General features: G+C 43.7%; 1 protein-coding gene across 3 annotated transcripts; it reads right to left on the bottom strand.

The window, feature by feature from the left end:
• Positions 1-1,197: 1,197 nt before the first annotated feature.
• LOC142957401 (segment polarity protein dishevelled homolog DVL-1-like) lies at positions 1,198-23,075 on the bottom strand. Of its 3 annotated transcripts, none has more exons than XM_076099215.1 (15): positions 22,645-23,075; positions 17,615-17,684; positions 15,601-15,722; positions 12,902-13,020; positions 9,442-9,580; positions 8,918-9,011; positions 8,703-8,772; positions 8,421-8,560; positions 7,663-7,739; positions 7,023-7,090; positions 6,720-6,851; positions 6,502-6,636; positions 5,773-5,940; positions 5,439-5,654; positions 1,198-3,302 (listed from the first exon to the last, which is right to left on the bottom strand). In XM_076099215.1, the coding sequence occupies exons 1-15, from the start codon at positions 22,812-22,814 to the stop codon at positions 2,761-2,763; spliced, it is 2,262 nt and encodes a 753-aa protein (XP_075955330.1). In that variant the 5' UTR covers positions 22,815-23,075; the 3' UTR covers positions 1,198-2,760. The 3 variants fall into 3 exon arrangements, with proteins under 3 accessions (XP_075955330.1, XP_075955338.1, XP_075955346.1); XM_076099223.1 differs by having other exon boundaries at positions 6,774-6,851; XM_076099231.1 differs by lacking the exons at positions 12,902-13,020; positions 15,601-15,722; positions 17,615-17,684; positions 22,645-23,075 and adding an exon at positions 10,035-10,890.
• Positions 23,076-24,031: the final 956 nt, after the last annotated feature.

Genomic DNA, 24,031 nt, shown 5'->3' with positions numbered 1-24,031 from the left:
TCTTCAATTCACATACAAATAACAAAGCGAAACCACAAGAGCCGCCTGCTGCGTCATGTTTTTCGTGCATCATGATCATACGATACTTGAATGACATTTAGCAGATTTCGGCTTTGACATTCTAACGCGTCATTCTCAGCCTACCATGGCTCGCCTACTGTACAGGCATACCCACGTTACCTAAGACTGTGATGTCAAAAGTCAGCAACTCATCCACCTACGTATCCTTGGCCAAGAAACGCCTCCCACACTTACCCTTAAACCTCCCTCTAAATTCAGCTTCGAAGCGCAGTAAACCCCAGAAGCTCAATTAACATACTGACTTGGGAAATAGTCTTGTTCGTTAAGTAGAGTAGTAATGATATTCATTCATTCTGCTGGTAAATGAGTGTGTGTGGGTGTGTGTGGGTATTTGCATGTAGGCTGACATCAGCCTAAGTCATAGTCAAACTGGAACTATGTCAGTGAGAGAAATCTGTGTCAAAACTACATTTTCATTTGACATAATGCTCCATATTGTGAACATAATGCAGGCGAACAGAGACCACCGTGTTCTTCTGAGGGCTGCTTCTTTAGCAGGGTACTGTTTAATCTACCGCTGCATGCGAGGGTGTTATTATAAGGCTCTGACATCACTTCCTTCCTGCTTCTTATAACACTTCCTCTCATGTGGGGGAGTGTGGCGTTACTTGTCTTCAAAAAGCTGTGGTTGGCTGGTCAAGCAGACAGTGGGGTCTATATGGGGTTAGCATACGTTTGAAGCTTTTTGAGAGTAACTTCAGCCCACTGGGAAAGTACAGGCAGCAGTGCTGGTGCTGAGAAGTTCCACTCAGGGGTGTTAACTGTTAACTCAAATGATGTGCGGGTAACACATTTGGAGTTGTGACGATATCACGCCTCTTACAGTTCATCTGTAGTTTTTTTGTAAATGTCTACTTGATGTCAAGTCTTGAGAAGACTACGTGATTGCGTCAACTTAATATTTAAAATTTTGTGTACGTAATTCAAATTCGCAATTATTGCCAAAATACATTTTCTGTATCAAACTAGAATTTAAGTGTCGTTAGTAGAAGTCAATTACACATTGAATGTCTCCCTCTAGTGGTCCTTTGAAAAAAGAGAAAAGTATATTTTAGGGGGAGAATTTTCACTTTCTAAAACCTCATGGGGGATTATCATTGGAAAATGTAGACATCATTTTGAACATATATATTTTTTATTTATATATATAATAGATTTCTATGTACAATTTATTCTTTTTTTTGTAAAGAAACAAAATTAAAGAGAAAGCTTTGATTGCAAACAGTGTTTCATACTAAAGGGAGGGAGAGACGGAATGGAAAAGTGCTCATAAAACTAGTATCTGTGTGTTAAGTCCCTCTTGTAACTAGATTTTCGGTAGATACAAACAGGGGTTTGCCATTATTTTTGCAAGGACGTCAGAATCCGAAGGTCAGGATTCCCCTTGAAGTCACTTTGAAGTTGTAAAATGAGAAGTGTCAGATGGGAATCATCACAGACAGCGCCTACATTAAGAAGACATATCCACAACAGTGAGAGGCTTTGGCTTTTATCGCACAACTTTTTAACGAAGCAGACAACCGCGATGCTTTGAGCAAACTGGTTTACCTCCTGTCAACACTTTGAGTTTGCTGTCACAGCTGTGGTGGGTGTCCACTGTTTGCAATCCTGTTTGTAAGTTGACTTGCTTACTTAAATGTGTTTAAACCAAAGTGGTATGAATGTCAGGGTTCAATCACTGACGGGAATAATGATACATTCCACAAAGCACAGCTAGGACAGCGGAAATCGACCACTGAATCACAAAGGGTGATGTCTGATTGTCTGTCAGTCAGCCTTAGCAGACAAAGTATGACACCATCAACGCAACATGATCACATAAATAACATCACAAAAATCATCCAGTGTACGGATTCTTCCTTTAGAACATTGGCAAGAGGTAACAACTTCCCCCAATAACGGTAATACTTTAAACAAAATGTATAAATACATTTCTTTTCCTTAAAGCAGTTGAGACAGTCATGCAAGATGCAGCCTAGTTAAACCAACGGCTGGCTACAGAGCCTCAATTATAAAGTTGAAGAAATCCACGGATTGTGAACTGATCGAGGTTAGCGTTTTAGGAGTTGGCAGGTAGGAGCTTAAATAAGCCGGTGGCAACGCCACAGTATAAAGGAACTGGGGCCGGAGGTTTGGTGCAACGTGCTAAATTTGAGTCAGGAAAGAAATTACAAGTTCTCGGCCCAAAGAAATGTTCCTAAGTGCGGGCTGTCGGTGTCGGCCTGGGTCTGGGGGATTGAGATCCAGGCCCAGCAGCTTAAAGGTCTTGCAGGAGAGAAAATATCCCAGGTAGAGTACACACTGCGGAGAATGTCTGCGTGGCAGATTTAAAGAATCACCACATTGAATACCACTCACGTTTCACAAACTGTACACGTCACGTCAATACAAAAGAGGGTTTTCAGCCACAGAGGATCTGTGCTTGTGTGAGAGGCCTCCCTCCTGTTGTGCTCTTGCTGCCTGTATTCCTTTGCTGGGACATCAGAGGGATAGACAGCTAGCACGGGGGGGGGGCCACAGGGTTAACAGGGTTACGCACAGGGCCAGTAAGTGTCTACATTATGAAGTTAGAGACGAGATGGTCAGAGGCAAAAAAGATTGAGAGGCAGGAAAGAAAGGGCTGAGTGGGTTTCGAGGATAATTGTTTTGTGCTTGATGAGTTTTGAAGGCACTGTCCTGTCACATGATGTCAACAAAGAACTCACAGGGATTGCCCATAGCATGCTGGAAGGACTGGCGACTGGCGGTAAGCTCAGGAGGAACGGATGCTAACTCTCTCCCAGGAGGGGCTCCAGGGGGCGTGCTGCTGCTGACTGAGGTCTTGGGGGCCAGACGGCCCAGACAATAAGGGGGAGGCAAGCCTGGGGGGCCGTAGGAGGAGGCATGGCTTCGCTCGCTGTGGGCACATGAGCCCGGCCCTGGCTGGGTGAAGGGGGCGTGGCTGTAGGTGAAGGAGGGGTGGCTGTTCTGTGAGTGAGAGTGACTCCTGTGTGACTGACTGTGACTGAGACTTGATCGGGCATGACTGTGACTGGAGACGGCGTGGCTGTGACTGGAGACGGCGTGGCTGTGATGGCTCATTTGGCTAGCGGACCTTTCACCGCGCCTCCCTCCACGAATGCGGGGCTCTGATTCGCTGCATGTTGACCGTTGACCCTTCTCCTGTGGAGAGGAGCGTCTACCTTTGCCTGCGCTGGGGTTGGATCCACTGCTTCGGCTTCCTGTTGAGGAAAAAAAAATGCAGACATTTTAGCTTGGGCTTCTACAGTACAAGTACACTTAACAATAATCATTTACAGTAATAGTAACAGTCAGCAGCTCCAACCCGTCAGCTACAGCGGATGTAGCTACTGATAAACACCGGGGCAGAACGTCACACATTAAAGAAAATACAGTATATTATAAAGCTTAATTTAGCCTTCATGAGCTGCAACGGACATTATACATCACATGACATGTCATTGAGAGAAACATCTCCTCTTGAGCGCTACACAGTAAAATGCATTACTGCTATCAAATGCTTTACTGCACTTTTTTTTTTAAGGTGTGACAAGATATTTTCTTATGCAATCTAGCAAGAGTCACCAGTCGAGGGCAAACACCATTATCTCAAAGGTTTCTTTCCCACATTCCACCGGCAGCAACTAATGCCATGGGCTTCATCTAATATTCATACACACACCGGGACATTCACAGATTATAAATGAAAACATGATACACCTGAATCAGAAAGACACCCCGTCAATTAAGTGACATCACTTTGTCAATATAGTGTTTTAAAAGTAGGTTAGTGTCAGGTCTCAATGCTGTTAATGCACACTACCGGCGTCATACTGAAAGAGGTGTACCACGTTGTTGCAAAATCAAACATTCCACGCCTACCCTTCCGCAATGAGCCCGACAGTACTGGGTAAAGTGGTGCATGATCACCCCCTATCTGTGAGAATGATAGCACAGGCCTCAGAGTGATCATCCTGCATCATGCACCTCCCAGCACAGTATGAATGCATGCCCAGAGGTGCAGAGAGGGAGAATGGACTGTCAGGAGAGTCAGGATACACATGAACGAAGGAGGACGCAAAAAAAAAAAAAACCCGACAACCTCAAAACCACAGTATGATAGGTGGAGAATGTTGAGCATAAGAGGAAGAGAGGAGGAATAGAATAAGATGAAAAGGATGAACGATGGGATAGAGAGAGCAAAATGAAAGAGAGCAGCAGAGGAGGAGAGGGGGTTAGCAGGCTTACCGGTTCCCCCAGTGTCCTGGGACTACCTCCTCCTTCAGTCTACCGTTGCCCAGCAGAAACAGAGGGAACAATAGAATTACACACACCTCCCAGCCCTTCCCGCACTACCTAATGTACCCTATTACTGTGCATCTGTCCATTACGGTCAAACCTATTATTACACCCATAGCTGTTTTTGCTCTTTTCCTTGTCATCCAACTAAAAAAAATCTCTTCAAGTTATGGAAAAATTGCTCCTCAAAAATGCAAAAAACAAACACATGCACTTATTTTACAAACCAGTAGGCAAACACATCATTACCATCATAACACTTGTTTGGAAGTGCCAAAAGAAACAAAACTCCATATAAAATACATCGCATGTATTTTATATGTTCTTATCTTTGTTCTTATCTTTGTCATCTCTTTCCTTCCACGTTTCAAAGGTTGCAGATAAACCAACTAAACTCAGTGACAACCGGCGGAGAGCAAGACATGATGATGTCTGGATGAATCACTCAAAACAATGAAAATCAAGACTGAAAGATGGTAACATGTAGCTTACTTTTATCAGTCTGGACTGCCTGGTTTGAAATGTATTACAACCACACTATCAGAGCCATCCACTCCTGTACACCCCCTGGTTCTCCACTGTCCCTCAATGCAGACATCAAAAACCATGCAGAAGCGACACAAAGCAATATCACGCTCTGATTCAAAATGAAGCAAAAGCACAATCCAGGACTGATGAGGGATGGCCTCGGTGTTGATCATTTCAAGCTGGTGATTTGTAATCATGGTTGATCAGATTTTTTTGCGTGTACACACCCAGTACTGCAGAGCTGTCCGCTGCATGACTCAAGATGCTCATGATTGACCTTGACAATACAGGACGCGTTTTAGAATACACATATTTGATTAATAAAGATGCAATCCAATGTCAGCTTTCTGCCCGAGAGAGGCAGAGCGGCTAACATTAGCATGAGTCAGACACTTGTTACTACTGACATCATATGTCAGGAATACTTGGATTAGGGAAAATGTCATGTTGCATGTTGAGTCAAATTATCACATTAATTAAAGAAAGCTTGATGGAAAAAAAAAAAATCAGAGGACCGTTTCATTGCTCACCCTCGCTCTGCTGGCTGCCTGCGCTCCCACTGTGGAAACTGTGGCATGGGTCTGAGTATCCTGGGGGGAAGCAGGGGGGTGCGGAGGGAAAGGGAGGGTAGGGGAATGGCTGCCCACCCAGGGGCCAGGGATTGCTGGTGGGAGGGAGCGGTGCCAGAGTGTCCTGCTCCGAGCCTCCGCCGCTGGATCCCTCATTTAAATTGAGTGACGCCATGTCTTATTGGAAATAAAGCAGAACCAGAAAGGGACAGGTTTAGTTCAATCATTCTGTTAATAAAAAAAACATACACATTATTGAGTTGCATTATTGACACACTGAGAGAAGTGGCTGTACTTTGGCAGAGGTCTCCGAAGGTATAGTAGCACTGCTCGGAGAAGGTGATCTTGTTGACGGTGTGTCTCAGGTAGCCATGTTTCAGCAGACTGCTCGCGTACTTCCTCGCATCCCGCCGGTCCTTGAATCCTTCTACTCTGGAGTAAAGCCAGTCCACCACGTCAGCACCTGACACAGCAAACAAACACACACAGACATGTTGGCTACTGCTCTAATGTATTGAACAGATGCTAAAAGACACTCAATATGCAAGCAGCACAATATTGCAAGAGCTTTAATTAAAGTTGTTGTCGTTAATGCTAAAATGTTGGATGATACTTTTCAGGCCTTAGACATTGATTTGATTTTGTTTTTAGAAAAAGTTGCTAAAATGAGGTGCGACGCTGATACTATTTCTTGTATTTAGGAACAATAAACTGCCTCTACAGAAATGAATTGATGGATTTGAGGAAAACTAGTATGTTTTAAATTTCACATTTGTAATGCAACTTTGAGCTCTTAAGGAAAAGGCAAACAAACATAATAATTTCTGTGTTTATTTTAAAGAGTTACTTGACTACAATTCCTCACAGAGAGCACCAATGTTCAGAGCAGTATGCAAACAATGCAGGTCTGTGTATTCTACTATTTACAGTAAATTACTTGTAAAAAAACTCCAAAGCTTAGTCTACATGAAACAAAGGTGTGCTTGTAGTTTTGTGGGTGGCCACACAGCTCAGCGTTTCTCACCGATGACTGCATTGGCGATGGTGATCTTCAACCACATCCTGTCTCGGATCTCTAGGCCAGAGTCGGGCAACTGCATCACCTTCACGATGGTTGCCATGTCTGTTTTACTTGCAGACAGAGGCAAGTCATCAAACTCTGGTATGGGAGAGGAGTAAGAGAGAAATATTGACAAACGGAACTTTTCAATTGTTTAAATGTTGTAAGGTTATCATAATTACCACAGAATGGATGCTTCATAGAGTGTGTTGGAGGAGGTGGTTGGTTGTTTTTACCATAGTGGGGGTAAGGTCCCGTCAGGGCGGTGGTGTGTGAGATCCAGGCTGCTGGGTCAATGGGTCTCACTGGCTCAGCTGAACAAATGAAACAAATAAGGCAACTTTGATAAATTATACAGTTTAACCTTTGTCAAAACTCCTCAGAGACATCAGTGTATATTGCTCCGGATGTAATAAAAATATTTGCTATGACATCAATTTTGCTAGGGAAGTTAGAAATGAATATAGCACTCGTGTCTGTCTTACCACGAGGGATGGTGAAGTAACTTCGTGGAGACGGGTCCCAACATTTGGCAACAGTAAGACTAATAGGACTGGAGAAAAAGAGAATAGAAAATCCAGTTAAACTGATGTCTTTTAAAGAACAAAGACACAGGAGCAAAGATTGATTGCACCAAATAATACAGCAGACAGGACTGAACGGATTAATGTCTATATTTAGCTGTTCGACTGTTTCAATCATCAGCTCAGAGATCAAGTCAGTGTTTTTTTTTTTTTTGGTGTGAAGCACTTAACTCAAGTCACTAAAAGTCCCTAACTGACACCATATAATGATCTGCATATTTATGCTGAGTATTAGTGTGTACCGTATTGTATGTACTATAAAAGCTCTAAACCTGTATAAACAGCTAAATCTATCAACAAACATGCAGTTTTGGCAGCAATGGATAATCTGTAGGGATATGTTTGTATTTTACACTCATGATTTTTCTCAATAAGGATTCCTTTAATTCTTTAAATCCTTTGAATACCCAAACAGCACCCTATGAGATTAACATGTTAGCCTGAAGTGTAAGATTACCCTTGACATACAGTAAGTTCTGCAGCAGTGAGTTCAATCATCACGACGCTCAGTAGTTCGTCTGAGCAAGTCGTATGTTCTTACCCGGTTTTGGAAACAATCTCTCGGAGGATCCTCACTGCGTCGTCATTGCTCATGTTCTCAAAGTTTACGTCATTCACCTGGTTGGCAAGACAACAACATATACAACTTAATACATACATATTCAAAGTGTTTCCATGAGTTAAATATCATTTTGAAGCTCTGTAGAGGGCTCAAAAGTATTTATGCACTTGTACTGTGCACATTAATCTCTGCAATGCCTGTTGGGCCTTCAGACGCATGCAAACCCTAAACTGCTTTCTATGGGATACACAATACGGCATAAAAAACCTATTCTGTGAATGTTGGGGCAACAACAAATTGTAGTCAGAACGTCATATGTGTTTTATAGAGGGTGTAGCTGTGGAGCTCTGCCGCACAGAGATCAAAAGAGAGGCATTAACAGGAAGGAAAAGGAGAGGCAGAATTACTACTTCTACAAAAGAGCCTCGCAACGGAAGTGAATGCAACATTGTGGTTCTTAATGGGCCACAAAACCTCAGACAGAAATACTGTGCAATCATATCTTCATGTGTCATGTCATGTCTCTCTCTCTCTCTCTCTCTCTCTCTCATATTCCATTCCATTGAGGCAAATTTGTAATATTCCGCTAAATAAATAAAATTGACTGTACAAAGAGCAGCAGCAGAGGTGTTTTAATTACTCCAAAAACAACTGATATTTATCACAAAAATGTATGATGACAAAAACTCCAAATGTTCAATAATGTTTTGTAAAATTGGAAGCATCTGCTGGAGTACCTGAAGGAGCATATCTCCAGGTTCTATTCTCCCATCAGCAGCCACTGCGCCTCCTTTCATTATGGAGCCGATGTAGATGCCGCCGTCTCCTCGGTCATTACTTTGACCAACAATACTGATACCTAGAAAGTTGTATTTCTCTGTCAGGGAGAAAGCAGGGAGCACACAGTATTAGCTCTGAAAAACACTATTATAGCCGTGTGTGCACATTAAAACTAATATATCTATATTCACATATATGTAAATAAAATTAAATCATAGTTATGGAAGTGTCAGGTTTACCCATGTTGAGCGTGACGGTGATGATATTGAGGCTCATGGTGGAGTCTGTGATACTGCTGAAGGATGAAGACTGGAAAGGCAGTAAAGAGGACAAGCACATCAGAAAGAGTCAACGTGGCATAACGTTTATATCAATCAGCCCTCTCATCTGTTTCTTATACGTCATGTCAATTTAAATTCCACCAGGAACAGTGATGTGTCTTTGAGGGGCTCACCCGGTCTATTTTGGCCACTTTGTGCCTCCGTCGGCGGCGCTTGTGTCTGCGCATCAGCTGTGAAGAAGAACTCTGTTCTGTGGAGCTACTGAGCCTGAAACACAGAAGAAGAGCGGTGATATGGAGAGGAAGAAAGAGGTACAAAGTAAGTAGTGGTGAGTACATCTACTATGGGTACTGTACAGAAAACACACGTTAAAAGAAAATAGTACTTTACATAGCAAAACAAATCAATTGTCACTTAAGCTATATGTTGCATATACACAACATCTGTAAGTTTCTTTATGTTGCCTTTTATTTATATATTTATATATATATATATATATATATATATATACACATATATATATATATATATATATATATATATACACATATTGTATTTTAAGGTGTTTCTCTTTTTTGTGGTTTCATGAACTACTTTTTATGAACAATAGATATTTGGTTTCAGAAACAAACAAAAGCTACTGATCTGTGCGTCTGGATAGAGCAGAGAGACGTTTTGATGTGAAGTACTTTGTTACCTGCTAGCATCCTCGTCTTCCTCACTGTCAACGAATGAGCTGGACTCCAACTCGCTGCTCATTACTGAGGCGCTGTCGTAACCCATGGCCGAGTCCCTTGCGGTGCGCTCTGATTTCGAGTGACCGTTGATGCGAGGGACTGGAGAGGGAAAGAGCAGAGCAGCAGTGAGTCAGACTGGAGGTCACGCTAATCATCGCACGGTCAGATCAGAACGAGAGGGGAGAGACCAGGAGGGGAGGAAAGACAGTGTTAGCAAGAGTGGCAGAATTGGAAAAATATATAGTTATCTGAACAACAGTGACGGAAACAACTTTCATCTTTGATACCTATGGAAGATTTCAGCATTATTGAAAAGAACTGAAAAGCAGAACTTGGATTTCAGTCAGACCTTTCAGTAGAGAACAGGAGAGTGAATGGAATAAAGCATCAACAATTACTTTGGCTTTAGTACAATATTGAGAAAGGTAGAAATAATCATACAAAGATAAAACATTAATACAGCTACTTGAGATATATTCTTAATACGGTGCTTTACTGTACTCTAAAGATGACCAGGAGCGTACTTTACCACCCCGTCCATCTCCATACGTACATTGCCAGTGAGTCGGTGCTGTCTCAGGGTGACAGCGGATTGGCCGGAAAGGTCTCATAAAGCGAAGAGGGCGTGGCAGCCAACGTGTTCGCCGAGAGCAAGCAAAACATTCCAGCAATGTGGTAGTTCCCATCGCTACCTCCGCCCAGAGGGTGCTTTTCTATGAAAGCCGAGCTACTGCACATAAGCACTCAATCAGCAGAGACATGACATCCACTGTCAGGATCACAAAACCATATTTCCTCCCACGCTCAGATGACTGCCCGACCAGAGAAAACAAAAAAACAAGACAAGAGTGCAGGTTCACCAAGCCAGACTGAAATCTGTGTCTGTGTGCTCTGCTCCGTCTGCGCTAGCCGCTCTCTAAACCTCAGCCTGAGCCCCAGACGGTCTTTACCCACCAGCTGGCTGCTGACGGGATTCACAGCGTATCTACAACAGAGGCAGTAACTAATAGGGAATAAGCATGAAGGCACTCTGTGAAGAGCGGCAAGTCAGAAAACAAGAAGTGAGTGAGTCACTTTCTGACTGGCCATGTGTGATCATGACCTTTTTAAAGGTTGTGACATTTCAAAGGACAAGATGGTTGTAAAAAAAATCATATATAGTTTCATTTAAATTCATTATGATCCCTAAATCAATAAATAATGCACACAATAAAGTCATTGTGTGACAATTTGGTGGGTTAACAGTAATGGTATAAAAGCTCAAAACAGGTAACAATGAACTTATACTGCAACTAGAGCACTTTTCCCATTACATTTTCAGAAAGAAATGCATTAAACTAACCACAAAATGAAATCACATGTATAATATAACATATTCAAATCTCAAATATCGTCATCAGGCGTAACACAACAAGTCCCTCTCACCACAGCCGACAGTGTGCCTTCATCCGACGCACAGAGAAAGTGAGCGGAGAGTCAGGAGAAAGTAGTGCCTCCTCCTACCCTCCCACGGCACGCAACTATAGAATGACTGCTAATCTGTCTCTGACCAATCAGATGACCGTATTCTCCAAAACAGAGATAACATTGGATTTGAGACGATGTGCTTTCAAGCCTCAGGTGAAAACACCTTCAGGTTATTATAAGCCCATATGCTTTATTAAGCAGCATCTCATCACAAAACATCATTTTAAGAAACCTTTCATAACGCAGGACAGTTTCACCAGTTGTCTTTGTGCTTTTAATACATTGATACAAGCATAAGTGCTTTGGCTAAGCCATGTCTTCTTTGACCTCAACTCTGAAATCCCAGCGTTATGAACAGCATTATACTTAATGAAATGCTGATGCTTTTCAGGGTATTAAATGTTCTCTGCTACAATGTAATAACTCAACATTAGAGTCATGTCTTACAACAGGTGAAGATGCAGAGCACCCGGCGGCGTTGAAACAGATCATATTCCATAACTTCATCCAACACCTGTTCACCCTACTAAAATGTTCAACTGCTGCATTATTCATCCATACATTGTCAAACACCACAGCACAGACAGAGAATAAGAAGGGATATGTTTACCAGGGCTGCATACTTTCACCAATCACTGTCAAACAGCTAGCATTCACACTGAGACAAAATCACTTGAAGCGTGTGTGTGTATAAGGTGACAGGGGAATTCCTGCTGATGCTGCAGGCTGCGAAGTAAAGAGGTGGGGCTACCGGCTCCTCCTTTACAAACCAAGCCATGTGACTAAGACAGCAACCACCGGGCTAACACGCCCAAAAAAACAAAGTCCATTATATGGGTTCTTGCTTGCTCGATCTTTTTTAGGTCAGTCAACACAGGGGATTGAGGACAGATGCAAAGTTCATTAGGCTTGAAGTATTTCCGCATCAGCCAGAAAACAACAGCTGTGCAGTTGGAAGTTAGCAGCAGTGGATCTGACATGGAAAGCACCAACAATATGTCTCCACTCAAGTCAAACCCTGTCACAAGACACGGAGGAGTGACAGAATCAATGGATACGATTGTTAAAAAAAAAAGTTAAATCTGTTTCCAGAATGCAAGACAGTTACAGCCTTTGCTAGGACCTCAACCTGATGCTGTACGCTGTGTAACTGATAGCATAATGAGTGCAGGACGCAAAGAGAGAGAATTGCTGTGAAGTGAGGACAAGGGGAAGATAGACGGAGCAAACAACAGCAAACCGTGAGCATCAGGCGCCGCTGAAATATCACTTCCTGCCATGAATAACAACTAATTCTGCCAAAATATGTGTATGGCAAGAACTGGAACAGACCGAAGCCGACACCGCAAAATATTGCAGATAGTACGATTATGCAGATGGCAGAACACACCTCATCCTGCTGCACCAGTACACTCTAGCTACCTTGTCTCTGTTGTTGTGGACAGTGCGGGCTTGTGATGTTCCCTGGCAGACTCTCATGTTAAAAACATTGAGTCTGTTTGTTTAATGGAGCAGAAAGAAAGCTGTCCTTCTCTTAAAATAAGTGATTTTAATAGAAATTGCTAACTTTCCTGTGATATTTCACAAAAGACTAGTGTCTTCTGACGGGGTATAATCATTGTAAAAGACTGGAGTGTGAGTACCGAGTGGAAAACAGCCTCCGACCAAAGACAATCATTGGGAAAGACAGTTTTGACATACAGTGAACTTATTCACCCCATACTTTCTTCACTCCTCCGAGAATTTGGATATTCTTTCTTGGTTTCTTGGTCTCATATAGCAAGTTCAACACACACCATGTGATCCCCTAGGGCCTCTTTTCATACATGTCTGCTGTCTGTCAAATTTTTTTTGTTTTTAAAGGGAGTTAAGTGAGAGGCATTGAATTGCAAAAACTACAAAATGACAAGATAATTGCATTTTTAGGATCTGTTCCTGGCTGATAGTACTCACGCTCAGTTTCTCTCGCTCTCCTCCGTGCCCGCTCTCTCTCTCGCTCTCTGCGGTGGCTCAGGAGAGACTCGGTTCCCGTCTCGGTGTCCAGGCCATCACGACTGCTCACCGCATTGGCACTGCAATACACACATCGGAAAACTTCAGTCAGATTCATAATGATGTACTAAACACGCACACACTCCCTCACAGAAAGTCTTTCAAATGAATTCTCTAGGCAGCCTGCGACCAACACTCCTGAACATAATCCCCAGCTACAATATACTTCTGTCTGTTATAATATCTGTTTGCCTGCCAGTCAGCCTTAGGGGAATATGCAACTCATATTATCACTCTGTTTCAAATTCAATCCCTCAGGTCAAAATAGCAGTTTCATTGTTCTGCGGTATGTGATGTGTTTTTTACTAAGTGTCATTAATGACCAGATACCCTGAGAGGGAGCTATTCTGGACAATGCTGGCATTAATGAGACCTATTGAAAGCCCAGATGGTGCCTGGAGCATGATCGGGAGAGAGACAGAGAGAGGAGAATGACGGATTGCATTAAAAAAAGCGAGAAGTAGTAGATCAGGTGTGGGCTGAGCAATCAGCTGGCCTGTGTACTTGGGGTCTGGGAGGAGTCTGGGAGGAGTCTGGGGGTTCTGAAGAGGCTGAAGGGCAGATTGTTATTCTGTCAGAGTGCTGGAGACTCTGTGGCCTCGGGCACCAGGGTTAAGGGACCTACACAGCCACCGGGCACCTAGGAAACCTGAAGCTGGTGAGAACTCTACTCAACCCCTGTCAGTCTGTCACACACACTTAGGCATGTGTGCAACATGTACTTTACACCTGCATAAATAATGACACTGCCATGCTGGCGCAGTCATGCGTTCATGCACACTCAAATGGCTAATTTACAAAAATGTTGTCATATTCATAGTGCGTACAAACAGATCTGAAGGCATGGAACACAAACATCACCCTGCAACGGTTCAAACATCCTCACACTCCTCACCGGCGGTGTGTGAATGATCAATGCATACAGAGCAGACGAGATGCCGTGTCTGCTGTGTTCACGCAGCGGGATACGGCGCTCGATGAGGCATGCTAACACACTTCTGCCACGAGGTACTAATGTGTGCACCTGGGCCGGGCTTCACCGACACAGGCCAGTGCATGCATGCAAATGTCACCGTAGATGCATAGCTGGGAATGCATTTCTATTGGCAGTGGCAGCAGTGCACTGATAGATGTGGTGGTGACTGGCTGTCTGTCAGGCTGGCGATGGCTGCTTACCAGCCAGGCGGCAGGTCTGCTGATCCGGGGGGAGATTATCCAAGGCGCTACGCTGCAGCTGTGAACGAATGCCACCTCCTTTCAACTCATCCCCCCCCCCCCACACACACACACACACACACACCGGCCCCCCTCTCTGCTGCCCATCGCCACCCCTTCCCTCTTGGGAAATGGAGACGGTGGCTTTTAATGTCCGTTAATCCGGATTACCAGGCAGAAGCACATCAGTTGTGTGCATTCTCAGCCCAAAACACCTATTCTGTGTGCATATCAAATAGAGCCATTCACGCCGGCAAACACATGAAACGCATGAATAAAGCACAAGAGAAAATGAAGTGGTAATAATATTCTAGCTATTTACAGAGAGAGGAAGACTGGATTAATTTCAGAAAGAGAGGTTTGCTGTAGGGATATACCACGCTGGTTCTCTGGGAGAAAGGCCTGCCTGTCTTACTCAAAGAGGGGAAAAGAAAGGGAGAGTGAAGGAGGGGGGCGGGGAGGGGGGTGTATGACGTGGGGTAAAGGGCCCGACATGCTGACGTCTTGCTCCACAAGGTGGCGGTAGTCCTGGTGAAAGCTGGCCGGGAACAATAAAATCATCAGGCCAGCTGACAGCCAAACAGCAGGCGACAGCCCATAGAGGGCAAAAGCGAGCTGAGATGTCAAACACTGGATAAAGAGATACACTGAGACATGACAGATTGCATGTTCTCAATATAGAGCCTCAGCCATATTGCTCTAACGCTGTAATGGCAACAACCCTCGCCCCCACTGCCCCCAGCCCTCCCAGCTATATTTAGCTTGGGACTTCTCCTCAGCAAGTGCAGTGATATCCTCTGTTCAGCATGTTTGCAGTCAAAGTCTGGGCTCAGGTAATATAGTCACCAGGCTGTCGAAACAAATCTCCATTTCTGAGTTTTTAACGTGTTTTTGGGCCACACGTGCCTTTATTAGCCGAGTATGTTTGAATGCTCTGAGTGACTGAACATAATGGACCTCACTGAGTGCCAGTTTTTGCCTGAAGACATTTATGCTGTGAAGGCTATTTTAAGAATCAGCAGCACTGGCGGCGTACACATCATGTTTACATCGATGAGCGCCTTACTCCATGGTCGAGTGGGCGGGAGGGAACATACACACATGTGAGAGAGATATTCACACCCATGCATGTTCCCCACACTCGAAGCTTTAGCACGTACTTCATGCCGTATCCACACAGAGGAGTATAGACCACCTACACCTCCCATACGATCCTGTGATGACAAACCTCTCTGATGAGCTTTCCACATCCTGATTAGCTCACCGTGCCGGTGTGAAATAAAGAGGTCACCCAGTGCACAGGACGGTGTGCTTGAATACATCTGCCTACATGCCCGTGTGTGTGAAATTGTGCATATATGACAGGCGGCAATCAGCCTACTTACTGGAAGGAGGGGGGCCGTGAGTCTCCGATGCCCCCTGTTCTCTCGAGAGGAGGGGGCAGCTCTGGATGGCTCTCTGTGCACTGAGATCCTCCATCAGAGTGGGCACTCTCTGCCAGGACCAACTGAGAGAGGGAAGTGGGAAAAGATTCGTTAAAGACGAGACATATTCATGCTCTGAGAGAAACACAAACAATCATAAATATTCTGTTGAATGATATAGGCCCCATAGCGAGGAGAGAAAAGAACCTCAACAGACATCGCGACATAAACACGCAGTGATGCCGGCACCAGAGACAAAGCACATCTTGTGTGCAAGCACGCGCGAGGAAAGGCGAGATGCCGCAGAGAGGCTATAGAGATGAGGACGCATAACAACTTGAGAAACACAGCAAAGGACATGGAAACTTAAAAGCACCACAGTGCTTTTACTCAGTAGAGTGTCAGTACAAAGGATGATGTACAATGACCCATAGATACAGATACTTTCCTTTCATCAGAGCCAGAATAATGGAAGATAAAGCAGGCAGCCGTTAACAAGTGTACGGACTGTGATTATTCTAATGCGAGCTTTGGGATTCACAGTTGCTCTAATTCAAAACCTGGAAGAATTTCTACATTTTCCATCACCTTCTGCTTCTGCTCCGTTCTGAATGCCTTTCTGTCTCAACGAATGAGCACTCTGATCCTTGGTGTTCCAGTTTTAAGGAAAACTGCTTTATAAAGATATCTGTGATGTGACTTCTTCACCACATTTTACATAGTGTACAAAAAGAATCAGACACATGAATATTTCTCAGGTTTCTCTAGTCTGTTTACAGTGGGAATTGGTAACATTTGTTTTAAAACATGAATAAGTTCTGAATTGACTAACCATGAGAGGTAGTAGTGTACCTAAGTAGTGCCTTAAGGTTAAAGGGTATCCCGACATTTGTTCATTTACATTTTTTTATTGTATGTTTTTAACATATAAAAACAGAAGAAAAAAGAAATACACATCGAAATCCCCACAAAGCATCTTTGCTAAAGCCCCGTTAGTAAAGATGCGGTGATGCCGCAGCTTAGATTGGTGGAATAATATCTCACGCTTTTCTGAGAGAGTGATGTAAAGATTTTCCACTGTAAATGCATCTTAAAGAAACTCACAGTTTATATTACTTGAAGCAGCCAAAATAATCGTAAAAGCACCCAACAGCATACGTATGCTAATTGCATTACAGGTTGCTGATATAATTAAACGATGTTATATAGTGGGAACTTTGCACTAACAGTGTGGTATAGTGAGACCCCATTTAATTACAGGCTTCAAGTCCTCTCGTTAATACTCCATCGACACTGAGTAAGTGATATTGAGCAAGACAGTCCTTAATGGCTCTATAGCCACCACCGTGTTCCTGATTCTGACCTCTGACCTCTCTGGGGATCGAACTAATGAATTGTTCCACAGAGATCTATAAAGTATAACACTGTTGTACGGAATTGTTAAAAAGAAGCCACAAAGTAGATTAAACATGTCAAACATCAGTATTTACAGCCAGAGCTTTAACCTGTGTCTTCTGCTCTGTATGACAGAGCAATGATTCAGATCTAAATCCTCCTTTAACACGATTTATCTGATCATCATACTTTACTGTCCCCGTAGGGAAACTCGGGCTCACGGCACTGCTCATCTTCCATAAATACAAATCACTATAAAGCTACAGAAGTCAATAGAATAACCACCAGATAACCACCAGATAGCTTACACCAGACAGTATGATATTCCTTGTTTTAGCAGTCAAACTCATATTGTATTTTGTAACAGTAGCTAAGTAAAATACCTAATGGAATCACCCACAGCTATACAGTACAGCTGAACAGTGAGATCAAGCTGAAGAGTGTTCAACAAGCTCTGTGGAGGCGTTACAAAAACCACATTTACATCATCCATGAGTGCGCCGCACATATCTTTGCCTAGAGCTGAGGCTGCACAGCCAGGAGAGAGGGGCAGCATGGGTGCACCATCCGTCTCACTTACCCAGGACACTACTCTCCCGTTGAAGCAGGGCAGCTTGGCGTTGTCATCGGAAATCTCTTCTTTGACAACCCTGGGGAACAGGCAGACAGAAGCAGTCAGGCGAAACGACCAGGAGAAGGACACGGAGTCAGCTCAACAACACAATATACACTTCCCCTCTCCCGGCCTGGTAATACATAGTGAGAGACATTCACGCTTTGTCGGTCGCATTTTCCACATGGCTTTCAACCAGCTTTGCCCCCTTGCTATAGCACGGATGAGCTCAGTGAGCAGCAGCGATGACACTCTCAGTCCGAGACTCTTAGTTATTGATTTATGAACGTCATGGCTGTCCGTCTCTCCGGTGACACTAAGCACATTAACGTGATGAGGGCCGGTCAAACTGGCAAGGATAGGGGCATGAATCTGTAATGACTTGGTCTAATAGTAACCTGCACAGGTGGGATTAAGTGATTGATAGATAGATAGATAAACAGACGTATGAAAATCTTCAGAGGGCACAGGAGTCAAGGCACAGGAGTGTGTATTAATAGAGTGATCTAGCGTGTGAACCTCCCTTAGTGTGTTCATCTTTGGCTGTAAATTCCCAACGAAAATACCACCCAGTTACCCTCTGACCTGCTGGGACACAGTTCAGCAGCAACCAGTCACCACACCTGCTAGGCTTGTGTCACACAGATCAAGCCTGGAGCTCGCCAAGGGGCACAGGAGATGAGCTGGCAAACCCCTTACTGACACACACACACATATGGGGCTAAAACCCCCGATATATTTAGCAGTTTCCGTTATAACCCCCTGTGTATCTTTGTGCACATTGTTTGTTTGTTTTTTTGCAAAGAATTTTCCCAGAAATGGTGGAACCAAGCATTTTCTGAGACTCTGCGGGGATCTCACATTAGCTTCTTGGCTTTGAACACGGTACATGAAAAGGGAGAGGCACGACTTGAGAGCAGCAGGAAAGCCGAAGAAGATTTCATGCAGGGGTATCTCTGACAGCGACTTTTCAGCTTCTTTTTCTTTCTCCACTTCTTGTTTGCCAGAACTTCCCTGCTACTGAAATGATTAGCCAAGCCGGTTGTGTTTGTGTGCGCGCTGCTGCTGTGGGAGCTGTGTTGATGGGAGTGGTGGACAGAGATAACGTAGCCTTGTGGCTGGAACTGGCGGCCGCAGACTCCGCCGCTGTGGACTGTTCCACCTCCAGGGAGGAAAAGGGAGGGAGGGAGGGAGGGAGGCGGCGGCCAACTCTGCCGGCTGCTTGTTAGGTAGGAAGTGTTTGCATCCTCCCTCTCAAGCTGCATGACCAGCTGTAAGGTGACTTGTGAGGATGTGGGAGTGGCCCGTACAAATAAAATATCAGCAACGCTTCTTTTCCTAATGTTTGCCAGGAATAGGATTACCTGTTCCACTTGCGCGTGTAACTGTAATTTTGTATGGTTTCTGAAAGAACTGGCATGCAAAATAAATCTCTTTAACATACCTCGTTCTATTACAAGGACTGAAACCAGAAAAACCAAAGAAACAATTCCAATCATAACAGATGACGTCTTTATCATGCAGTAAAATACGCATGGCCTGCATTCTCTTCAGTTTGCATCTGATATCAGGAGAAGTGTTAGTTCCACCCTGAGCACTTAACAAGTACAGACACACACACACATACATACACGCACACACACACACACACACACACACACACACACACACACACACAAACAGTAACCTCTGCTCAATGAGCATATGTCTGGTGTGGGCCGCTGTCACAGATCGGACTTCTTAGAGCTGACAGCTTATATAAGACTTAACAGATTTTACAGGATAATGACACAAGATCTATCCTGGCGATGGCTGACTATTCCACTACTGTGGATATTTGTGTAGCTGGGGAAGATTAGACGTGTTTGTTTATGCTTTGTGAGGCAGAGGAGGGCTGGGTAGTTACAACCTAAACCAGAAACCAGGGGCAGGAGAATCCGGCCAACACCGGCAGCAGCAGTCCAAGGACTTTGGTGGGCTGATGCTAATGATACTATAAACAGGGAAGCAAAATATTTGTAGTCAAACCAGATTGTAAATAGATTGACTTCAATATGAAACAGAGTCTGACTCAGTAAACGGCTAAATTAAACTTTAACCACCCAGAGAGCTGTTAATAACAGCATGCATGCTGTTGCCATATTTAGTACTGTAGCCGTGTGATTTTCACAGCATCATAATAACAAAGTTCGGATTTTTAAGGTCCATTTCCAGACATAATGTTAATACCTCACAAGCATTGTATAGTCACCACATGATTAGCAGTCTTGTTGCAAACGGCGTGATGACACACAAATGCAGCATAACCTTCGAAGTCTATCACTATCCTCAAACAGCGAAAACAGGCGAAGTGAGGCAGAGGTGCATTTGTGCAGAAAGCTGCAGATTTTTGTCCTCTAACTACGGGGGCTTAGCACCCCTACCTCAGCAGAAGAAAGATTCCGCTAGCAGCCCCCTATTTTCTAAAGGCACAAACACCACTGTTTCTTTCAGAGCTTGGGCTTGGCTGCTCCCTCAGCTCCAGCGTGCCTCTGTGACTTGCATTACAGTGAGGTCTCAAACCCACTCACCACCAGTGGCAATGACAAAACGCCATATCATCACCTTGAAGTCTCCAAAAAACAACACTGCCTCAATGAGCTTCCTGTCTTATGAATATTGATGAGTGAATGAATGTTACGTGGTGGTGGGGGGGGGGAACGACCGAAGTATGAAATGTGCACAAAGAAACGCTCATCCTTTAATTTGCTGTGGTGTGTTGTGTGAATAGAAATGCCACTGCCCATGTTTACATGTATTCCAAAGGGAACAGAAGTGACATGTTCACTGCGGTAAGCTGAGGCGTTTTGGGGGCAAACGCCCGTTTATCAAATTGGTGTGGCCGTTGCTTGGAGAGCCGATATTGCCAGCACAAATGTAGTTCAGCAATCCCATTAGAGAATGGCTGGTTTTTCCGGCGCAGCAGGGGGTCTACTACAGAGGACCTTGCACTGACTGCTCATTTACATTTCAAACACAGTCTATAACTGCAAGGGATTTGATGTTTTCCCTCTCTGCTCAGCCGTCTTATTCCTCCCTTGCTAATTCTCCAGCAGCCATACTGTCTCTGTGTGTATGCAGTACAGCCAGAACGGCTACCACAAAGTGCTGCTATCCTCTGTGCTTTTGACTGGTTTTGCTTCCATACTGTGCCAGTGCCATACGGCACTCACAGAGCCTGAATATTCATCCTCACCTCAAAGGCTGGAATGCTGATGCTGACGCCTTCACGAACTGTGCATAACAGCTCTGTGTGAAAACATAGCCATTCGACAAATGTCCAATTCACGACGTAATGTAACATGCTTTGTTGATATGCACACGCAGGAGCCGGTGTTCGGCAACACGGAGCCTCGTCTCTATGCGGAGAAAGCAAACACGCTTTGTTTGTTTCCATAATCTGCTTGTCGATCACCTGAGGCCCAGTGAGCAGCCCGGCCTGCAGTGCAACAGAGGCAGGAAGCCGGGGCTGGGGACAAAGCGGCGCACCAAACCTAGCCCGCCTGCCACCAGGAAGAGACGGTTTCCCTCACAAGGTCAGGCTGCAGTGGAAATGTATGACGTTTGGCTCTACAGACACTGCCTAGCCTCTGCATTTCCTCCAATCATGTTCGCGGTTACAGTGCTGTGGTAATGTTTTTTTTGTCTCATGTATGACTGGTCAGACCGGAATGAGAAACAGGCACTGACACAAATATGTCATCCTCAGCAGAGGCCTGATACAAGTAGATCTCGCAGACCAAGAGAGCTGAGGAGCTTTGTAGACCTGCTGTAGCTCCTGAACATCAGGATGGGATTACAAAGAGAGGAACCGCGAGAAAACAAAAGGAGAGAGAGAAATATTTCTATTACTCGTAAGGTCCAGCATGCAGTGGATGAAGGAAGTAGCTCCTGTGGCTTTCTGGTGTGTAATTCACCATGGAAAATAGTCAAATGAGATACAGTAAAGATAAATTCTACTTAGACTACTTCATTCATTTGCTTAAAAAAAATCAATTTGCATGACATGTAATGTGTCTGAAATATTCTATTTTGTTCTATAACTAATGCTACAACATACAGTAATTAATTTCTCTCTATCCTGACGACAGTAAATTACAATACTGCATATTACACGTCTAAATACATGACCAAACATATATATAGAAGTATATTCACTTTGCATTATTTAAATTGAATGTATTCGTCAGGAAAACAAACACACATTACTGTAATAACGCAGCTTATGATACTGTATTCGTTAGAAAAACCAGGTTATGAGGGTGTTGCATTGTTTGACAGATCTCGTCTGGGGCAATTAAATGCAAAAGGTGGTTACATGATTGCATATCTTACAGTCACAATCACTGGCTCGCAGGGGCCGTGTTCCCTTGAGATTCAACTGCAGTCCATTGTGTGCGTTTGCGTGTAAAGAAAGACAACTTTCTGGGCTAGCATAAGTGGATGTGAACAAAATATACATCTTTAAATGCTCATCCTTTCCTATCCTGAAAACCACACTAACCAGGCGAAACCAAAAACAAAACAAGACAATGTGAAACCTGAGTACTTGAACATGTGGTGGCTTTGTCAACACTGCTCCCACATATACATTGTTCACGTATTGACACTAATATGGGTTATATATATTACTAAGCAGGGGTCTGGCTCTGTGTAATGCATGCAGGGCTGCGTCATTAGGGCTCTGGACAGATCTGGTATCACTTCAAACACTCATGTGTCTCCTCCACTGCGCACAGGATAGTAATAATGAGCAGGTGCCAGGAGCATGGAAACAGACATGGCACTGTAGTTTGCACACATGTAACAATGTTACACCGTCTGATGTTGCCTATCGCGGCTTGTAATAAGCTTTTGATACATTTATACACACACACACACACGCGCGCGCACACCGCAATAATAAATAGCAAGTGAGCCAGACGAACGGGCTAATAATAATAATGGTGGCCACCTACCCAAAATCCTGGTCCATCGATTTGAAGAAGAATTTGTAGCTATTGACCGGACGGTTGTTGAGGACATTTTTAAAATCCGCTAAGGTGACTTTCTCCGGAGAAACGGACAGTTTGACCAGATAAGGGGTCTCCTCCTCGTCTATGTGATATATTATTTTAGTCTCCGCCATGAGAGTGAGGGGAGGACAATCATTGACACAGGAAAGGAACAAGGGTTGGCAGCGCAATAAACAGGCCTGCTATGTTACCAGCTACCCGGAGAATAACATAACAGCATTCCCTAAAACATAACCCGGTACACCCCACGGCGGAAGAAAACGCTCCGTGTGTTTGACAAACACAGTGAAAATCCCGACATAATCGCGTTATGAGTGCCTGTATTCCTGCTCCAGTGCGAGTCGGTACGGTGGCTCTCTCGGCACTAAAACAGGAAGGGACAGTCCACATCCTTGCGATATGGAGTTGGGAATATTGCTATTTTTCACAAGCTAATTGGTTAGACAGTGCTGTCATCTAGCGGCGTGTCCGGGCTGTGCGCAGGCCCACCCGCCCGTTTCATACTACTGTACAGGCATGACTAGGGAACAAAGAGGAGGAAGTCTGGCTTTATGGAGCATTTTTAAATTATTACTGCTAACCCCGATACAGCGGTGGTGAATTACTGTGTGAAGTGGTAGCAATTAAACTCAATATCATATTAATTGCATTCGATACAATTAAAAATATTTTTTTTAATCTATGTATTCTAATGAAAAAATATACATAGTTTGAGATACATGACGACCTATTTTTTGACACAAATATCTGATTAGTCGTTGTAATCGAAGGAATATAAATAAAAATCCTATAAAATAATCAAAAATATATCTTGAACATTTTTTAATACGATTTAAAAAAATACAATAGCAGCACTGGGGGAGATTTGAAGGGTAAAGCAGAACGGGGCACAAGCTGCACTAATGATTGTATAGGCTAATTACGCTCCAGTAATTATTACATTTTTATTATTAAATTAATTATTAAATTATTATCCAGGCTTATTAAAAATTAGATATGTCCATAGCAATAATTACAAATGACAGCTACAATAATTAGACATTGATCATGATTGTAACTGCCTAATTATCCCTCGGTGTGACTTATCACCCGAGGGTGAAAATAGGTGGACACTTTGTACTGCACAGCTGGTTACAATGTCACATGAACAACTGGATGTTATTCAACACAAGTCTACAGTGTCTCACTCATCTCTCTACAATGCAAAACAATGGTAAATGACTTACCTCAAATGTTGCTTTTCTCATTCTCTCCTCAAGACATCAGAGGATACTGATGCATTATAAATTCATATCACAGTTCCCGACTCATCCAAACACCAGATATGTTG

Source organism: Anarhichas minor, unplaced genomic scaffold, assembly GCF_050575085.1.
Source record: "Anarhichas minor isolate MPS153535 unplaced genomic scaffold, ASM5057508v1 ptg000003l, whole genome shotgun sequence".
NCBI classification, from domain to species: domain Eukaryota; kingdom Metazoa; phylum Chordata; class Actinopteri; order Perciformes; family Anarhichadidae; genus Anarhichas; species Anarhichas minor.
The sequence above is the reverse complement of the archived record's forward strand: the minus strand, read 5'-3'. Positions and strand labels throughout refer to the sequence as shown.